A 20,765-nucleotide genomic window follows, 5' to 3' on the forward strand; every position below is an offset into this window, starting at 1 on the left:
GAATGAAATCAATGCACTTAAGCCATTGTTTTTAATGGGCCTGCTCTGAACATGGCTTAGTTGGATATCACCCTATGGTGATTTGCACATGTGGAATATGAAATATGCACATATTGTCTGCATACATGGAATTCAGGATCACTTCACATGTTGCTTTTCTGAGCATGGATCGTATTTCTCCATTTCAGAAAAGTAGCATAGGAAGCAGCACTTCCTAAAAGCTATATATCCTTCCGATATGGACAATGGCTGTTGTGTCTGTGTCCATGTGTGAATCTAACCATAGTACACCTGCTATTGTTAGGTGTAAAAACAACACAACTATTTAATATTTATAAAAATGCCTATACTATACTAGCCATTGTACAGTTATAAAAACAAGCAGATCCCTGCTTGCAGGCTCACAATTTAATAAACATGACATGGTTTTCCAATTATTTAAAAAAACAAACCCAAATGCACTATTCATAACGCACAAGGATTCATGTCTGTTGTGAACTTCACCTGTGGAAGAGCAATTATTTTATTTTATTTTGCCAAGTGCTTCAGAAAACCGAAGCCCTTAAGCATCAGATAAACTATACCAGTTTTTTTAAGGATGTCAGTGATGAATTACTTGTGTCATCTGGACTGGACTTTACATAAGCTCTCACCTTTCTTTTAGAGAGGCAAGCATGTGCAAGTGCTGGGCAAAGTTGCAGGAGAAGAGGACAAGATAGCCTGCCCCTTTGTACTTTGAAGGGGCTTCAACAGCTCCTGTGATGATTCTCTCAGCCTCCCACCTCCTCCCCCCCAAATGACCTCAGACCTGCTTCTAGTTGTCTATGAAGGGTTCCACCAAAGTCCATCAGCTACTGGTGGACAGTGTGAGCAAACGTATATCCTACAGCTTATCCAGGGAATGAAAAGAAAGTAGACTAAAAAGGGCATTTTAATTTCCCCAGTCTTTTGGAACATGTGTAGGGAAAGGCAAAAGCCAGTCCTATAAAAATACGAAGGAAGGCTAGCAATTAGGGGGATGCTTGGATCATAGGGATGGGTACACTAACCAAATACTATATAAAGGTATTTCCCTGGGAATGTCTAAAGTGTTGTGCAGCTAGTAATCCTGTGCTTCACCGTGTTCTTAGCAGTCTCAGTTGGCTTATATCCACAAGAGCACTGCAGTCAATGGATAAACCCTGGATCAGCCTTTCTCAACCTGTGGGTCCCCAGATGTTGTTGAACTACAACTCCCATCACCTTTAGGTGGCAAGGCCAGAGCTCAGGGATGATGGGAGTTGTAGTCCAACAATATCTGGGGACCCACAGGTTGAGAACCACTGCCCTTGATCATGGGTAGGCGAACTAAGCCCCAGGGGCCGGATCCGGCCCAATCGCCTTCTAAATCCGGCCCGCGGACAGTCCAGGAATCAACGTATTTTTACATGAGTAGAATGTGTCCTTTTATTTAAAATGCATCTCTGGGTTATCTGTGGAGTATAGGAATTTGTTCATTCCCCCCACCCCAAAAATATAGTCCAGCCCCCCACAAGGTCTGAGGGACAGTGGACCAGCCCCCTGCTGAAAAAGTTTGCTGACCCCTGATCTAGATCATATATGCTGAGTGTCTGTCCTGTATGACAAGGTTTCACTGTCCTAATGCACAATAAATATCACCATTTGTTAATGAAAATGAGATAGAGGGAAAGAGAGATTGTCTCCAGGGAAACCAACATAGATATTAAGGTGATGTGTTGCTCTCCTGTTCTCTTCCATCACTTTCAAATTCTTGCACACACTGATATGAGATGGAAAGAGAAGAATTCAGAAGTCAAGTCACATACCTGGTTCATGAACTTCACCAGGTGGGAAGTATCATGGAACAAGATTAAGGCAATAGAAAACAAGAATATTAGAAAAAGGACAACACGATTACAAGAGGCTTAAAGTAATTCAAGACAGTGTTGATAAGTAAGTCAGCTCATTATAGGAAAGCAAATTAATGCAGTTAAGACAGGGATGGTGGAATGCACATAGGCAAATGCAGCTCATGCAAATGCGGAAGAGGAAATGTAAAGAGTTCAGACTGCAGATGAATTGTAAGCCAAGAATTGCTTTGTTTATGAAGCTGTTCCTTTCCTTCTGGGGCACATCTACATACTTCAGGAACAAACTCACAGAGACCATCCAGCCCCACAACCAAACTGTGCCTCAGCCTGTGCTGTTCTCTCTCACCACACACTTTGTCCTTGCAGATGGCAGGGAGGACTGTAGTGGCATCAATATGGCAAGCAAAATAGGCACAACTGGATTTCCAGTCGGCTCCTTTGTATCCCCAACAAGGAAAGCTACCTGCCTATCTAGAAACACTACCTATGGTTTGGCTTGCATGCTGCAGCTCCCAGCCAGAAACAGAGCAGATGTCATGTGCATATTTCTCCCTTGAGCCTCTCCAGCAGGTAGTAGACGCACTGGTTTCATTCACTAATAGCAAGTACTAGGAGGCAATACGGTTTCTCAATTTTATTGCTAATCACATTGCTAGCACCACACGTGGTTAAGCCCTGAATATGCTTACAGGGCCAAAACAGCACAAGGTTCAGGTTGCTTCTGACCCTTTCAGCCATTTAAACAGGGCAGGAAGCCATGAAGAACCGGTGCTCAAAAACCTGTTGTAGAACTATGTAAGGCAAGCTAGTGCCAGTGCTGCTGCTGTCAACAGGCAGGCACATGTTGGGAATATGCATTCACATCTTGCCATGCTTGTCTATTGTATTAATTCTTCAGCATGGGACTGCAGCACAGACTTCTGGGTAATGGGTGGATCAGCCTGAAGCCAATGCAATGCATTGCCAATTCAGGAAGAAGCAGGAGCGCGGAAACAAATTTACTCTCTATTCCACTAAATCCTGAATTGAATCATGGCTGCAGACATCAAGTCTCAAGAGGGCATTAAAAGCAGATAACCATTCCTTACTTTTCTTTAAAGAGCCAAACTAAAGCTTTGGAGCTGAATTAAAGGTGTATATGTACTCAAGCAGACAGAAAGTATCTTACACAGGTATAGGATGATATTAAGCAACACAGCAGGGCAAATTCAACAGCGAGTTCTGTAGATTAGGGTAGAACGTTTGTCAATTTCACCACATTTCCCCCCTCATATCTGCACAGAAGTGTGGTAAAGTCTTCCTTCATTGAAGGAAGGAAGCTACGCCAGGCAAGTAATCTCATGCCAGGGTAATTTGGTCATCTGTATGAGTTCATATTTATGAGTTCAATGTTTGGGCTGCACTTTGCTGAAGGCTCATGTGGGCTTTCATCAAGCAGCTAATCCTAAATCTTGCCATATTAATAGTAATAAATAATACCAACTTTTAAGAGTTGATTTTGACTACATATTTTCACCCCATGAGCACATATGGAAGCTGTTGTGCCAGAAAGAAAAGCGGGTGTGGATTTTGAATTCCAATGCAATGTTTTCCCAATTGTAGTCTTCTGCCTTAATTTCTCTGTGAGGGTAGGAGAGAAGCCATTATATTGGAATTAGCAGCAACACACACCAAAGGATATAGTTGCTTGCTCCAAGGCAGGGCTGTGGAATGGAAGTCTGAGCCACCTACATAATATCCCATTCATTCCAACTTTCCAGTCTCTTATGCCATAGGTAATTCAGCTGAAGTCAATAGAAAATCAAGCACCATGCACAGATGGCTTAGGGTGTGTCGGTGGCTGTACATTTTTCGAAGGGTCTATTTAGATATAGTCAGTGCCTACAGTCAGTGCCCTTTTGCATTCAATTAGCAAGGACAGTACTGTAATCACACCTTCCCTTCCACAGCCTTAAGAAATGCAGTACTCCAACTTCCATTTAAATGGTCAGAACCGAGATGCCTCAACACATACCTTCTTCCTGAGCTTCTTCTGGAGGAAGAATAGAAAAAAGAGAAGGAAACAGCAAAAGAAAGAAAAAAAGAGTTAAACAATAAAAATGAAATCTGCCCGCCCAAACTCTGTGAAGAACATGAGGTTGTAGGGGTAAAGTTAGAAATAACATTATTGCAAGTCAAGCAGGGGGAAATGAATCACATACACATTGAATGGACACAACACATTGAGCAGTGATTTGAAATGTTACTTGGATAGTAAGAATATGGGCAGTTTTTGGCTTTCTTTGTTTTTAAAGCATGCATATAGATCAGAGTTAGGTTGAATCCTAAAATCCCATATTTTGTTAGACAGAGGTTATTTATATAACATGTCACATTTCAAATCCTGCAATTTGTGGAGAAAATGAACCAAAAATGACTATATTTCTCCAAAGAGGGATGCTATGGCAGAGTCTTATTCTGAAAAAATAAATAAATTGAAGTTTGAAAAAAATGCAACCAATTCTGTTATTTACCATGAACAACAAACAAATAACACTTCTTTTAGTGTATAGGGGATTTCAAAACTGAGTTGTCATGAAGACTGCAACATCAACTCAGTTTCATCAACTCCCCCACCCACCCACATTGATGCCATGGAATCAAGCCTTTGGAGTTAATATTCTCTTTTATCTTGTTCTTTTTCTTCTGCCACCCTAGGATTCCTTTGTGCAGACAAACCACTCTTCTGAAAAGGAAGAGAGAGAAATCCAGAGGGCAACACCACACACATACGCACACACACACATACCTTCTTCTTGTGCTTCCTCTGATAGAAGACATCATGGGAACAAGAGGCAAAGACAAACAAGATAATAACATTAAGATAGCGGCCCAAACCCTTTTAAAACTATTTTTGTGAACTACTGCTGGAGAAATAAGTGGTTAGGGGGGAAAAAAGAGAAGGTACAAAACAGGAAGCAAACAGAAGAAGACAGTTACAGATCAAACAAAGATGGTCAATTCAGAAACCAGAAAAACATAATTCAAGAGAGAGGGGAGCATGCAGTTTAAAGAGAAGAGAAACGCCAAGTGTAGCAATCACACACTGAAATCAATGTGGGGTTTCCCCCCGTCCAACAGAAAGGAAGGAACATAGGAAAAGACGAAGGAGGGAGGAAGGAAGGAAGAAAAGGAAAAGGAAATTCATTTTTCCCAGAAGAAGCTGCCTGTATTAGGTTAGCACCCTTGACTATTTCTTTGTTAGGTTTGACAAGTGGCTGAAGATGGAGTTTGAAAAGGACCTTCACTCACAATAACCCTAAGCAAAGCACTGTTTTTTTCTTTGCTTTTCAGTTAGTGTACTGGCTTAAAAGCTGTTGTTTCAATAAGGAAATGAACTTCTCCTCAGCAGCATCATACTCAGGAGCTAAGAATAATACATTTAGAATTAAGCCTCCAATTGTGATTTTATGGAGTTTCTGTGTTGGATGCTCATAGTCTTCCAGTCTTCCATAGTCTTTTTTTTTACTCCAACACTAGACATGTTAGTATATCCAGAGCCTCAAGGGCTACACTGCCCTGTATTTTTAACACCATGGCATTCCTGCTCCAATCCCAGCATTCACTTTTAGTACAACTAAAAGTGTTAACACTGGGGTGGCGCCATCGGCAATGGTGGACTCCCTCTGAACTGGAGGGACTAGCTCTGCGCGAAACGGGTCTTCTCCACTACGGCGAAGCGGGGACCCTTTTAAAAATCACAGGCAGATGAAGCCTGTGACCATGGGACTCGGCGGGCACCTTTAGCGCCCCCCAACTCGCTAAGGAACCCACTAACGGGCTCCGAAGTGAAGAGGGGGAAGTGGCGCGGTGCTGTGAGTCAACTGCTATTTCCACGGAGCAAAGCCGCATAGCCGTTGCCGGAGAGCGCTGCCTTTTTCCTGGGACAATTTGGACTCTAAAATAAGCATCTGTGAGTACTTAGACTTTGAACAACTGGACATTAAATGGGGACTTGTGAGCAGAAAGGAATTGGATCTTAAAAATCTATTTTAATTTGGTATGGAACAGGAAGGTCTAAACAGGAAGTCAGCCTTCCGTTCTTTTGTAGACAGAAAAAAGCAAAGACAACGTAAAAATCGCCTTTAAAGGATTGGATTTCATCATTTAAAATTGTGGAACCCCCCTTCGACAGCAGGAGAAGAAGGGGATCTTTTTCAGACTGTTTAAAGTGAGTTTAAAGTAAAGCAACTTTCCTCCGTCCTGATCCTGGAGCGGGGTGTCAGGACTGACGTTTGAAGTTCATTGACCAGAGACAAGCGTTTTTGACAGATAGCTAAAAGAAGAGAAACATAGTGATTCCACTGCTTCCCTTTGCACTTTAAAGGAATAAATATTGACAAAGTATCTCAAAAAGGGAAACTTTGTTCCAAGAACAAATAGAAGCTTTCCCCCTAGAGGGAGACTGTGAAACTGTAACCAACTCCAGGGAGCCGGTAGCTGTTACAGATTACAATCATGGGAATAGGCATTTGACCTTGCAGGACAATGTATTCAGAAGCTTTGTTGTGTGCTTTCTATAAAACAAATGCCCTACTGGAACAGTTACATGAGAAGGTGAATTTGATGGCGACTTCGACTAGAAATTTTGAACAGACAGTGGGAAAATATGTGGAGCCCACCCAGGAATTAAATCAGGAGTGTGTCCTGACAGAACAGGCCCAACAGGAATATGAGTTTTCGGATTTGACAAATGAACTTGGAAAAAGCCAGATTTGGAAAGAAAAAGTCTGGTTTGGCTTGGAAATGGGGGGCTGGATTGACCCCCCTATGCTGGGATGTTTGGACTTTTCAAATCTGGCAATGGGCCGTGAGATGTTTGGGATTGTGGGGGCTCTTAATTTTGGAGGGTCTTTGAAACATGCTTTTAAATACTATATGGAATTCAGTGTTGAATATGGAAAAGGGGCTGATCTGTCGAGAAGGGTTAAAAATATTGCTGAGGAAGGGACATGGAAGAGACTTGAGGGCCTCGGATATAAGGTTGTCAGGTTAATGGGCTAGATCGATGGGATAATAAGGACTGACAAACCCGGAACCAGGAGGAAGGGACGTTGGATGAAGATTGGATCTGTTTGTATTTCTTTTTTTTACCATTAGAACTGTTTTATAAAATTGATGAATGTCAGAAAAATGTTGGAATGAAATTACTCGGCTTTAGTAAAGATGTTTAAAGAATTATGAAAGAATATTATGATAAGTTGGTAAGGATAAGATTTAAGTTTTAAGCTTTAAGGTTTATTTTCCTATAGAAAGACAAGATTAAAACAGTTTAGGGTAAGGTAATGACAGAATATTATGAAATATGGAAAGGATTTGCTGGGACAATTAATAACTAGGATACAAAGAAAGGGAGGAGGAGGAGGTCAAAGAAAGAAGGTAATGACAGTTGAGGATTGGAGAATAATGCATTTGTTTTTAAATGTTCTTAATTGTTTGTGGTGTATTTTTTGTATTTTTTTCTGTATCTTTTTCTTATTTTTGAATTTGTATTCGTATGGTTGGAAGGGGTTTGTTTTTTTTCTTTTTCTACTTTGTTAACTATTTTTATTTTGTATTTTCTTCTGCTTTTATTTTATTTTGTAACACTTTGAAAATCTCAATAAATATCTTATAAAGAAAACCAACAACTGAACCAGGCTATCCACAGTATCACATGGATATAGGAAGGAAATGACTGTGGTACATGGGAGAGCAGGCTAGCCCAGAAGGTCTGACTAGCACACACACCCCTACCCAATGGGGCAGGCCTCTGTTTCCTGGTGAGAGAAGAAATCCATATTGTAAAGGCATCTCTGCTTGACCACGGTTTCCCTGATCTATACAACTGGTCCTAGGTATTACTAGATTCCTGCTTTATTCAATCACTCTACTCTTTTTATGTTTAATTATTAAGCAGTTTAGAAATGCTTTAAAATAAAACAAATCCTTTATATATCACTGAACAACAACCACAAAATCAATATTCTTCCAAGCTGGTTTTTCTCTCTCCCTTTATAACCCGAGAGCAAAGTTTTATCATCAAATGCCAAGGGATTGTAAGGCTGGATCTAAACACATCAAAGAAGCGTTTCAGTTAAATGCATTGTAAACTTTGTGAGAAATCAGGCTGGCAAAAATGGAACAGCACCATCTGGTGTCACAGTGTTAAAAGGCATATGCAACGCATATAAAGCGCTTTTTCTTTGCCAATGTAGCTGAGTCCTAAGTAGCCTATTTCAAAATATTTGAGGGGTATCCTGGTATGGAGTACAGCAAAGCAAAGAAGAATCTTGCACTAGAAAACGTATTAGCACTTCCACATCCAAGTACCTAACAGGCTATATAATGTGTGGTCTCACTCAACACTTTGATCCTGTAAGCTTTTCTGAAGACCCCGTCACTGCCAAGAGTCTGCAGTACAAACATAAGTTCAGCACTGATGGAACTGTGTGAAAGGGAATCTTCTTAACTCCATCTTCAAAACGTGCCTGTATCAATATACACTACTGTAACTTGTCAAACCTGTAGTCAGCTAAAGATGATGTACATTTCCCAATTTTATATTATCAACCTGCACATTTAACTTATTGTGCTGATGACAGTTTGTTTGGGAACTTAAATATTATAATGGGAGTTTCTGCCACCACAAATTCAAATCTAATTATGAGGGCCAGAAAGGGAATTCAGCAAGATGCACAACTGAGCAATCATATAATTGCTTGGGTTAAAGGCTAGCTGTGTAATATGCATTTAATCTGGTGGCTGTCAAGATCTCCCCTTTGGCCTTGTGAAATGGCCTCCAGTTTTAATTCTAAAGCCACTGGGCTGGTTATTCACCTAGCATTTCAGATCATCTTTAGCAGACAATAACAAAGAGATGGGTGAATGACAGGCAGCTGAAGAGCTGAAGATCAAGGGATCATCCAGGAGAGAGAAGGCACATTCCAGGTTTTGGTTACCTTCTTCTTCGTATTCCTCTGCATTTAGATAAAAGAAAGAAAGAAAGAAAACGAGAAAAGCAACAGAATCAACAAAAAAGCATAGCAATTGCAATACATGGACCACAAGGACTGATACAAAAGATAAAAACTCCCTGAAAATAAAAACACCCTTTATTTATAAAAAGCCAAAACAAAACAAAACAAAACAAAACACCCAAACCTATTTCCATGGTTCTTCTCAGTCAAAAGTCTGGAGCTAATCAAGTACAAAAAATAATGAAATGGCCATTGTTTCCTTTCAAGAAGAAGACATTTCAACTGAGCTGGCATGAGTAAATTATATTGTTCTAATAGACGTAGCATGTCCCAATGTAAAAAATTGATTGAGATTCCATTGCACTTCTGTAAAGGAAGGGCATATTGCATAAATGAACTTTCAGCAGGAGTAATTCTTCCCTCCAAATGATTTCTATAGGATACTGTTGCGCAGTTCACACAAGCAGTCAAAGGTAGCTCGCTGCCTGCTCTGATGATCTCTTGTAGGTGGAATGGTAGCTTAAGAATCCACTAATTTAATACCAACAAGTAAACGCTGGAGAGGGTTGTATTTCAATCTGAGAGTGAATTACAGCCATAATATTTTTTTTTTCTGATTCTGTTTATATTGGTATTGGTCAATAAGCCTCAATAGATAGTAAAACAACAATGCAATTTCCTCCATTAAATGTTTCTGCTTCATTAATGTATAACTAGAGGCTGCTAAAATCAGTGAAAGGTTTTGAATCAAGATATTTAGTGTTACTGTTGCAACAATCTGGATTTATTTTACTGAACATATTTCATATCCAATGCACACTTCCAATATGGAATATACTATTCAGCAGCCCTGCTCACATTTGGTAGTGGAATGAGTAAGCAATGCACAAAATGCTGCCTTTTGCTTTTGGAGCAATTCCACATGACACTGCCACAATGTGGAGGCTGCTCGCAAAATTACCTCCACCTTGGAAGTGCTCCATGCAGTGGCCGGTATTTCTTGCACTGGCTCACCTTGTAGATCAGCCCCTATGAAATATTCACAGTGGCATCTTTCAACAGTCTTGGGCACTAGAAACCTCATGGTGGGAGCCAGGCAATCTTGTACAGCAAGCTAGCACCATCCTGCTAAGTGGCTGCTGTGTCAACCCACTTTAAAGCGGTCTCCACCATATGACATGCTGCTGCTGTGAAAGTCATCCTCAGGGAAGATCAAACCAGCTTCTCAGTGCAATTTAGGAAAGAACTAGACATAATGGCAGCCCAGCCCATGTATGATAATACAGGTCATGCCAAGATCCTACGAAGTGGGGTGTGGGATAATTTAAAGTGCCACATGTATGGGAGGAAAAAATGATGACTCCTCTTCTCACTCCATGCCCCCAACAACTGCTTCTACTCAGCTAATTTTTCTCCTGGCAGGGTTGTTTCTAATCTTGGAGCGTCACCAGGAGAGGTTGGGGAGATTGGAGAAGCCATTTTTCAGACAAAAACAAGGACAGGTCAAACACTCTCCTCTTGACCACAGATGATGTGCTTAAATTGTTCCCAGAAGATGCTGCCTCAAAAGGCTGAACTATTTATCTGCAGCTATGTGATATTCAGTTCCATTCCAGCTTTACACTTTTGTGAGACAGCTTCCTCTTAAATGGCATCAGCTTGAGGAAAGACTGTTAAAAAAGAGAGTCGTCTGTCTTCAGTCCAAAAAGAAGATATGCTTCATAGACATGACCAAGCACGCTGCGCAGAAAATTTGCTTCCACATGCGATTGCAAGACAACAAAAGTCTGCACTGATAGTACGATGCTTTCCGACAGGGAACATATGCTGAGAGCGTGAACAAATACAGAGAACAGCAATGAACTACAATGCACAAATTCATAAATTTTGAAACAGCTAATATGTTTGGATATGTAATCTTGAACAATGGAAACAGACACGGGATAGAAAGTTACATAGTACTTGTTCCCCAGTCTACAATGGTGTTATCTTAAAAAGGCAAAACTTTTCAAAATGCATAGGTTGGAGACAGTCTGCAAACACGTTTTTTTTTTGTTTTTTGTTTAATAAAAATAAAAAATTCATTCATTTTTAGGCCATCCTTGCTAATGACTTTCAAAATTCCACAAGGTAACAAGCAGCAATAAGATAATCTTGAAATGAATAAGCTACAAAAAGAGACATATTTATGGGATCCGTGATTGTCAAATCCGTCACCAACAGATGGCAGCAGCAGCATGACAAGAAAGCAAAAATAGGAGGTGGAGGAGAGAGGATAGATAAGATTTGAGTGAACAGGAAATCCAACCATGTGAAACGGGCATTGACCATGTAAGCAAGGTCAACACTGGTCAGAATTTTATAAAATGAGATACCATGATCCTATGCTCATGGTCAGCCAGAACTCAGAATGCATGTGTATGATGGATTACAGGTGGGAAAGGGGAGGAATTTGGTATGAAGAAATGAATGACTTAAGTTATGAGACCTTCACAGTATGAAACCATCACAAGAATAATAGAAACAGATATCCTCTTAGGATTCTGCCTTCTGAATATTTATATATATGCTGAGTACAATTTTTTTAAACTAAGATGCGTGTTTTTTAAAAAAACCACACCTAATATGCATTGGAAAGGTATATAAAAAAATTAGACACTTTACAACGCTGATATACAATTAAGAAAAGCTTATAAATACTCACCCTCTACTTGCTCCCTGTTACAAAGAAAAAGACAGACAGAAAAGGAAACACAGAAGATAAGACCGTAATCAAATTAATGAACAGAGCAATCCTATGTGTGTTTACACTGAAGGGACGTCTCACTCTGTTCAATGGACTCACAGTCTGGTGAATGTGCACAGTATTGCAGACTAAATTATGGCTATCATGTGATGTACTTGCTGCTTGTAAGTATAATTCATAGATCCTGCTTTATTTGTGCTATCATCTTTCAGCTCCAAGTCATTGTCAGAATAAAAAAAAATGGTAGAGCATCACTAGTCTGGCTGGAGGCTTTATGCATGTGAGCACTGCATCCCTCTCTCTGCTTGTCAAGACACTCCATCATGACTTCAAGACTCCTTTGAAAACTAAATTTAGTAGTAAGCTTTCTCTATGAAGCATTCTAGCTTCAGCTCCACTAAACCATCACCTTATCAGCTTTCTGTGTTCTTACCAATGACAAATCTAAGTCTCCTGGGGATGTACTATAGAACCTTTTTTATTTCATCCTGCATGTTTGGAAGAAGAAGAAGACAATTTTGGATTTGATATCCCGCTTTATCACTACCCTAGGGAGTCTCAAAGCGGCTAACATTCTCCTTTCCCTTCCTCCCCCACAACAAACACTCTGTGAGGTGAGTGGGGCTGAGAGACTTCAAAGAAGTGTGACTGGCCCAAGGTCACCCAGCAGCTGCATGTGGAGGAGCGGAGATGTGAACTCGGTTCCCCAGAATACGAGTCTACCGCTCTTAACCACTACACCACACTGGATTAAATTAGTTAAAGTTGTCTGAGGCTGCACTGCTTTGTTTTATCAGTGACTGGTTTTATTAATTCATGCATACTAATGTCATTTAATGCTGCATGTTGCTATATTATATCAGGTTGGAAACTGCTCTGTGATCATGGTATGGCTTCACTTGCACATGACACAAACCAAACTATGGCTTAGCATGAATGGGGAAGCATACTGGCACACAAGGAAAACATTGTGGCTACTTTGCTCCTTCTCTGCTTGTACTGCTGCCACAAAGCCACAAAAGCAACAAAGTCAAGATTTGGCTTAGCGTTATGTCCGAACCAAGGTATGTGGTTTGCTCTCCACAAACAAACAATGGTTGTTAATAAGAACAAACATCAGTTACAAATCGCAACCCCAGGCTTGGACATAATGCTAAACTAAACCATGGTTTCGCTCCTGATAGCATGGCAGCAGCAGCAGGTGAGCAAAGCAGCAGCAATTTGCTCCCTGTGCACCAGCAAACTTCCTCATTCAAGCTAAACCATAGTTTGAATTAGTGTTGAGTGCAAAGCAGGCTTGTGCAGTGCAGAACAAGCTGGATTTTTAAAATACATAATAAATACATAATATGTGCTCTGTTTCCTCAGTATTTCATCACTAACCTCCTCATTTTCTTCACCTTAATTCCAAACTATACAGTTAAGAAGTTACATTCTGCCCATGATCTGTGCAAGCAGCAAATAGCACTGGCTATTTAAGGTTGTGGATTTGGCCCTAGGTCATATGACTTCATAAATAAATAAATAAATAAATAAATAAATAAATAAATGCAGTAAAATTAGGTGTTGCTTCTCCTCATTGATTTCGGAACAGGTCATTGACTTCGTACCTGTGAGGGCCAGTTGTTTCATACTACCAGAAAACCTCCCTCCCCCCCAAAAAAAATGCCCTTTAAAACGAATGGCAATATTGATACGCTTCTACTTACACTTCTTCGTTGTCAGACATGTTGGCAGGTTTCTAGACGAAAGAACAAGCAAAGAGCAGAATAAGTTTGTGACATATCACCCATCCACACCTGATCTTTCTATAGATGTTAAAAAAATCCCATGACACTTAAGATGTGGAGCAATGGCAATTAAATGAGTTGAAGAAGGGATTATTGTAGCAATACACTTCATAAACCCTACAGTACAATTAATCATCAAATGGGAGGCTAGCCTGTCACTTGTCTGAGCCGAACCTTATAAACTACAGTAATTCATACACTTAACTCCAAGTTGAAATAAGATGTCAAACACTGTGGTATTCAAGCCCTCCAAATTGCACTCACGTTATTATGAGCACTAGATGGAATACAATCAGGTCCTCACTGTGTGATGCATATGTGAATGGGCAACTTCAGGCATGTCAACCTGATATCTGGTAGTGAGAAACATTCCCCTAGATCAGAGATGGAAAGTCGCTGGCCTATGGGCTGGATCTAGTCTGCAGTCTAGCCTATTACACCCCACCCCACCCACTGCCGCCACATCTAATAGGCATAGAAAAAAAACTCCCACAGGGTCCATATCTCTTTCTCAGCAGCCAGCATGGAAATACCACTGGGAGAGGAATGCCGCAATCCTGTCTGGACTACTGTAATGCACTGTTTGGGGGGCTGTTCCCAAAGATGGTGTGGAGACTTCAGCTAGTGCAGAATGCAACTGCTAGGCTAGTTAAGTGGGGCAGCCCAATGAGGCCATGTGTCACTATTCCTGCAAGAACTGCACTGGTTGCCAGTGAGGTACCAGGTCAAATTCAGGGACTTAGTACTAGCATAAGTCTTAAATACCCCAAAGAGCACCTTCTTGGACCCTACAACTGGCAAGTAAGGCCTTTCTGTGGTACTACCACAGGGGTTGCCCAGTTGGCAGTGGCTGGTGATAGTGCTTTTTCAGTGGCAGTTTCCCATTTGTGGAATGCCTTCCCTAGTGAGCTACAGCCGTCTTCCACTTTGCTGATTTTCAGGGTAAATTTAAAAGCATTCCTGTTTACCCAGGCATGATGGCTGAAAGACAATGTTCCTGGCAGCCTGGCAATCACTGCTTGAGAAAACGTTTTCGCTGGTTCCCCCCCCCCTAGAATGTTTTTAAACAGTTTTTAGATATATTTATCATTTGCTTTGCTATGTTTGCCACCCTGATCCACTCTGGGAGGAAGGGTGAGATATAAATTGAATGAATAAAATAAAACGCAGGCTCTGTGTGTGAGCGCATGCGCACACACAAACACACACACACACCATTTGCTGCGGTTACAGGGCTTCTATTCATTCCAAAGACAACTACAACGAGATCAGCTGCAGGCTCATTTGTTAAAGGGTGGATGGAAAAGTGCCAGAATTAACAAGGTTATTTGGGTAACGTTATCTGGCTAGCTCTTGTATTTACTACAGCCAGCTTTAATGCCACTGGGTAAGCTCCGGAAAAACCTGGGATCATGAGGGATTTGGGTTCCCACTTTCCCAGCATAGCAAATGGTGCTCAAGGCGGCAGAGATGCTACCACTGTTTCGCCCCAGCAGCTAAGTGCCTGGTCAACCTGGCCTTGCGTTTGCTGCTTACGCTACACAATGTGGCAGGAGAAGCCTCAGAGGAGAGCTGAAAGCACAGCAACAACTTTTTTGGTGATGGTTAGCAACGCCTTTGCAGAACTATTTTTAAAGGGTTAGAAAACCTCGGAGAGGTCAGGGACGATGAGCTCTGCAAGAGGGATTTCGTCCAACATCCAGCAAAATTCATGATGGACGGAGCTTTAATTAGAAAACAGAGGCTCCTCCCCAGGAAACCCAAGCCCCGACTTGAGTTCATTACTCAGCTGATATATGAGAGGAGTCTTGAAGGAGCAGGCAGATGGATGTGCGTCCTAAAGGAACATCTGCGGCTCACAAGGTTTCTATTTCAGAAGGGTCTAATAATCCTGGAGGCAAGAGTCCTGCCATATAAGGGGTCCTGCCCAGCTCCCAGTGACAACACTTAATGATACAACGTAAACACTCCGAAGGGTGTGCACTTAACACTGCCCCGAACCCCACCCGTTCCGCTGCGTCGTGAGGTTTTGAGCGTTCCAGTGATAAACCCCTAACAACAGGCAGAAAATATTTTGGTTTTGAGGATGGCGTGGTACCGGCTCTCCATAGCAAAGAGGAAAACACAGAAGAGTCACCAAAGTCCCCTTCCAATCTAACTGTTCCCAAAATAGTTTTGGTCAGTGCTATTTTTCTAGAAAAAGAGGTGCCAGAACTCACCATGAACACCTCCTTCATTCTCTTACAATGGCAATGGCGCCCACCTGAGAGGTGTCGGAACAGCTTTTGTCCCACACGCCTAGTTTAATGTTTCTTCTGAGCTTAGAAAGACAGTGGTACCTCGGGTTAAGTACTTAATTCGTTCCGGAGGTCCATTCTTAACCTGAAACTGTTCTTAACCTGAAGCACCACTTTAGCTAATGGGGCCTCCTGGTGCTGCTGCGCCACCGGAGCACAATTTCTGTTCTCATCCTGAAGCAAAGTTCTTAACCTGAAGCACTATTTCTGGGTTGGCGGAGTCTGTAAACTGAAGCATATGTAACCTGAAGCGTATGTAACCTGAGGTACCACTGTAAAGATGCACAAGCACAGACAATTTTTTAAAAAAACAATTTATTTGCTAATGCAATTCCAAGGAAGTGGGGGCCATTTTAGGTGCATCATGAATCTGTAGGGTGGTTGCTGCTAATGGTAAAAATTGGCCAAGAACTCCCCCCACCCTGCCCTGCCAATGGGACCTCAACTAACAAGTCATCCATTAGACCAACAACTGCAAAAATGTCTGTGAGCATGCTATTAAAAAATTATAGCAGCCTTCCTCATCATGGAGCCCTCTAGATGTTTTGGACTACAAATCCAATCAACCCAACTCAATCTGGTGGGCACCAGGTCGGGAAAGACTGACTTCAAGGCTAATTTATAATTATGCCAGTCAATCACAGAATACATTTTAATAGGAAAGACATGGTCGTCTTTAGACATCTTTTAAAGACGTGTAAGCTTTTAAAAAAGTAAGGTTCCGAAAATGGGTTCATTCTGTTGCCCTTTCATATATATATATATATTCTTCTGCTGCTGACACTTTGAGAAAAGGTCCCCACTGACTAGGGATTTCATAAGGGTCATGAGAGTCTTGTGGGTAGACTGCCAGTAAGTACTGGGTCTTGGGAATGTGGCAAAAGAAGATATTTCATTGCCAGGGTAGGAGTTGAAAATAACAGGAGCTTCTAGGCAGTGACAGAATGGGTCCTTATGACTCATCGGGTAAAAGTTTATGTACCGGACTTGATAAGTGATTTGCTCCCTGGACAGATTTTTAGCCAGATAGGGATGCAACTTTCAGAAAATCTCAACGATCGCATACATTATTATGTTTGTAATATAGGCATATTCCTAAAATAACTATGCTGAAGAACTAGGGTACCACATGGAGCTTGACTATTTTATACATAGGCTATATGTATTTGGGGGCATAGAATTTTGCATAGAATTAGTCAGGCTTTAAAACAAAACCTGACGGTACATAAGTGACTCGGACAAAAGCAGGTGCTTGATACAAGAGATGGCAAAGCTTGACTGGGTCAGAACCACCAAATTCTATGTATAAATTCATTCAGATATAGGGTTGAGCCAAAGGAAGTAGTACACAGTCCATGGGACGTCTACTCCCCCTGCAAGATATGCCCTCCCCACAGTGATGTGGGATGCCGCTCACCTGACCTCCCTCCAGCTGTGTTGCTGCTGCCTATTGAGATGGAGGGGCAAGGTGGTGGCGAGGTCAGATTCCTGGTTGGTGCATCTGCGTCACACTGACCTCCCCATCGCCTCACCTCATCATTCCCTCCCTGACCAGGTATGCAGCATCCGTGCAACTGGAAGGAGGTCAGGTGAGCATTGCAGGCCCCCCATGACATCCACTACTGCCCTCCAACAATCATTCAGAGCACCGTCTGAGGAAGCAGCACGGCGTAGAATGCTCTTTGCAGTCCTGATCAACTACAACTTTGGAACTTTTTTTTTTTTAATCACCCTTCTTCCTTTTCAGCAGTGACAATGGACAAAAGATAAAGATATCAATGGCTGCTACTCACAGTAGCTGTATATCAGGCATCTCCAACCAGTAGATCATGATCTACCAGTAGATCCCTGGCTGATCCTGGTAGATCGCAGGACCCTTATCGATTGTGGGATTAAATAAAGTTTACAGAAAGTTAACAAATTTAAGCTGAAGAACTCTGGGCAATCCTACCCAAAGGAAAAAAAACCTCAACAACTCTGGGTTCAACAATACTGGGCAATCCACACACCCACACACACACTCCTCCTCCCTCCAATGACAATGGATAGATCACTGCCAGGTTTTTATACTGGGAGTAGATTGCAGTCTCTTGGGAGTTGGACATGCGTATACAGTGTGTATATCACTGCCAGTATCAGAGGCAGCATACCTCCGAATGCCAGTTGCTCGCCTCCTCCCTGTGGGCTTCCCAGAGGTATCTGGGCTGACCCCTGTAGGAACAGGGTGCTGGACTAGACCAGTCTTTGGTCTGATCCATTGGGGCTCTTTTTATGTTCTTATGAGCAAATCTGGCAACGCGTGGATGGAACTCCAGGCAAATAAAGCTAATGGAGAGCAAGGACAAACAGCCGCGAACTACTATGAAAAAAGGTAAAAGGCTGTGGGCCGGGGGGGGGGTGTCTTTCAAGAACATCTCATTCCCCCAAAAGCTCCTTTTTGTGTCACAAACATTCCAGAAAATCTGGTTCAGTCCTATTCTGGAATTGTTTCCAGATGGTCTTGTTTTCTTTTCTTTCATTTATCAAATGAACCTGCAAGAGGAGGAAACGAAGTGAGGATTAGGCCGAGGGGTCAGCCTCTTTTCCTTTGGCCCTCGCCCCACCCCCACCCCAGCCGGCTGACCATTGTCCTAGCTGGGAGGGGGTGGGACGATGGCCATCCTACCCAGGTGGGAGGCACCAGAGCAGGTAAGCCCGCTCACTGTCGCAAATCCCACCCACCTGTTGGGAAGGGAGGGCGGAAATTCTGCAGAAAATCCAATAAATAAAACAGCAAACAACCCAAAAATGGTAAATATGTATCAAATGGGTGGGAAAAATCTGAGACGGCATTCTGATAATGACAATGTTATGTGGGCCCTGCAAAAAAAATTGCACACACACTAAACCATGATGTGTAAGGGCCATATCATCCAAACTCTGCTTTTTAAAAATGGTGTACAGATTTTGAATATGTGCTTCTTGGTATATGAACATACACACGTTTGGTGAATGGTTTGTAAAAAAGGGGGGGCTAAATTGTAATGAGGGCTTGCATCTGATAAAAAATAAGCAACAATATCATGACACAATTCAAATACTTGAACAAAATAATCCAAATGACCTGGAAATATTCAGGTGATATGGATCATCACCATTTATGATAACTAGGCTACACCCTGCACTGACATGAAAGAAACATGGAAAAACTGACATGGAATATTCATAATGTTAGTGGGAATAAATGGGGGGGGGCTGTTCATTCAACTGGTTCTTAAATCTGAGTGTCAACGTATTTTCACTTTGTCAAGAAGAGAGCCATCTATTCTAAAGTTGTCTCAAAGCTGGTCTCTTTAACACTTTCAAACTGTTTCTCCTAGGCTTTATGCACTCTGGAACATGGCAGTCTGGGAGATCACCTCGTAAACAGCATCATGGGAATTAAGGACCAGCTTCCCTTCCTCTGATATCCTGTGGCTGATAACTAAAAAGGAGAAGAGCCAGGGTTCCATTTTCTCCTTTACCCCAAATGTTCAGCGGTGCTAGAAAGTTAGCAAAGAAATGTACTCCACATGCGCCTTCAGAGGCACTCGTTTCTTGATGAGTATATCACATGTACCACAGCTGACTTCTGCTACTGAAAAGTGGTCCCAGTGGCATATCAACACTGTACATTTAAATAATACTCAAACCTGTTCAGCTATAACAATTACTGACCTAGGAATCAGGGGAGGTGCTGTGAAAGGGCTAGAAATACCCCTCAAAAGAATCCTCACATCAAAACTGAGGCTGACCCAAAGGCACAAGCAACCTAATCATTTGTCTGTGGCAGCACTATTTTAGTGCTTCAGTATATTGCGCCACTGAAGCAGTATACAATCCTAGAGATGCAACTCAAGTATTCCTTTCCATTGCTGCCTGGATATAGTTTTCGGATCATGCATGTCCATGCAGAATCTGAGAATTGAATTCTGGTACCTCCGACCCTATGAGATAAGTGCTGCCCACCCTCAGGGCTCCTGAAGGGGACCAGTTTCAACATCTAAGGTAGATCTGCCTTATTTCAAAGTCCTAAGGAGCCTGGTTCAAAATAAACTCTGTTCTTAATTCTCCCGACATTTCATCTTATAGACAACTTGTGGTAGGACAGTCTTTGGAATGTATTCCATATCCTGATTTATCAGACATCCCAATTTGCTGATCTTCAGGAGACAGTAGAAGACTTGGAGCCAAAACTAGATGAGATATGGAAGTTTCATGAATGGATCCTCATTTTTTTCAAAAGAACAGTAATACAGTGGTACCTCAGGTTAAGTACTTAATCCATTCCCGAGGTCCGTACTTAAACTGAAACTGTTCTTAAGCTGAAGCACCACTTTACCTAATGGGGCCTCCTGCTACTGCTGCGCCGCCGGAGCCCGATTTCTGTTCTCATCCTGAAGCAAAGTTCTTAACCTGAAGCACTATTTCTGGGTTAGCAGAGTCTGTAACCTGAAGCGTATGTAACCTGAAGCATATGTAACCTGAGGTATCACTGTAGTTACAAAAGAATTCCCACTTTGATTGGAGGGGATATTTAAACCACCACCTAAACTAAACTGCCTTCTCAAGCTACTATTCTTGCCACACCAGAAAGAGGGGAAGGGAACAGAGAGGAAGAGAGAGGCATTTGTATTATACCTGCATTCCCCCCCCTCCATGCTCTCATCAGTATCAGAGCCCACAAAAGCTGCTTTGAATTATTTCAAAAAGAAAAACAAAAAGCTGGGTCAAAAAGGCCAAATCACAGATTTCTCACCCCATGGCCTTTATCCTTTTAGGACAGTTTGCTGTAGTAGTATTATTAGCAGTAGTACAGTTTTGCATGACTTTAAAACTTTCAATGATTCTGTCAATAGCAAAAGAATCGATACTACAATAGTTACCAGGCAGGCACACCTTATTTGCAGTTCAAAGAACCTCCCCCCCCCAAAAAAAAATCCCTCTGTAAGGTCCGCCCTCCCCGGTGCAGAACTGCAGAAGTTATAAATAAATGCTCGAAATGGAGCCAAATCGAATGAGACAAAGTGGATCATGATTCTGTC

At 41.8% G+C, this 20,765-nt stretch overlaps 1 protein-coding gene across 14 annotated transcripts in view; it reads right to left on the minus strand.

The window, feature by feature from the left end:
* Positions 1 to 20,765, minus strand: part of TNNT3 (troponin T3, fast skeletal type) — a 44,662-nt gene that overhangs the window by 19,804 nt on the left and 4,093 nt on the right. For 2 of the 14 annotated variants that reach the window (XM_082194961.1, XM_082194963.1), the window contains exons 2-6: positions 13,325 to 13,356; positions 11,574 to 11,587; positions 8,852 to 8,869; positions 4,660 to 4,677; positions 3,886 to 3,900 (exon numbers count right to left, since the gene is read on the minus strand). In XM_082194961.1, the coding sequence (XP_082051087.1) occupies positions 3,886 to 3,900; positions 4,660 to 4,677; positions 8,852 to 8,869; positions 11,574 to 11,587; positions 13,325 to 13,344 (85 nt within the window). In that variant the 5' untranslated portion in view covers positions 13,345 to 13,356. Of the gene's footprint in view, positions 1 to 3,885; positions 3,904 to 4,659; positions 4,678 to 8,851; positions 8,870 to 11,573; positions 11,588 to 13,324; positions 13,357 to 20,765 lie in introns of all 14 variants that reach the window. The other 12 variants (XM_082194962.1, XM_082194960.1, XM_082194957.1 and 9 more) reach the window with 7 other exon arrangements.

The sequence above is a fragment of the Podarcis vaucheri genome, assembly GCF_965113315.1.
Source record: "Podarcis vaucheri genome assembly, chromosome: 1".
Lineage (NCBI taxonomy): Eukaryota > Metazoa > Chordata > Lepidosauria > Squamata > Lacertidae > Podarcis > Podarcis vaucheri.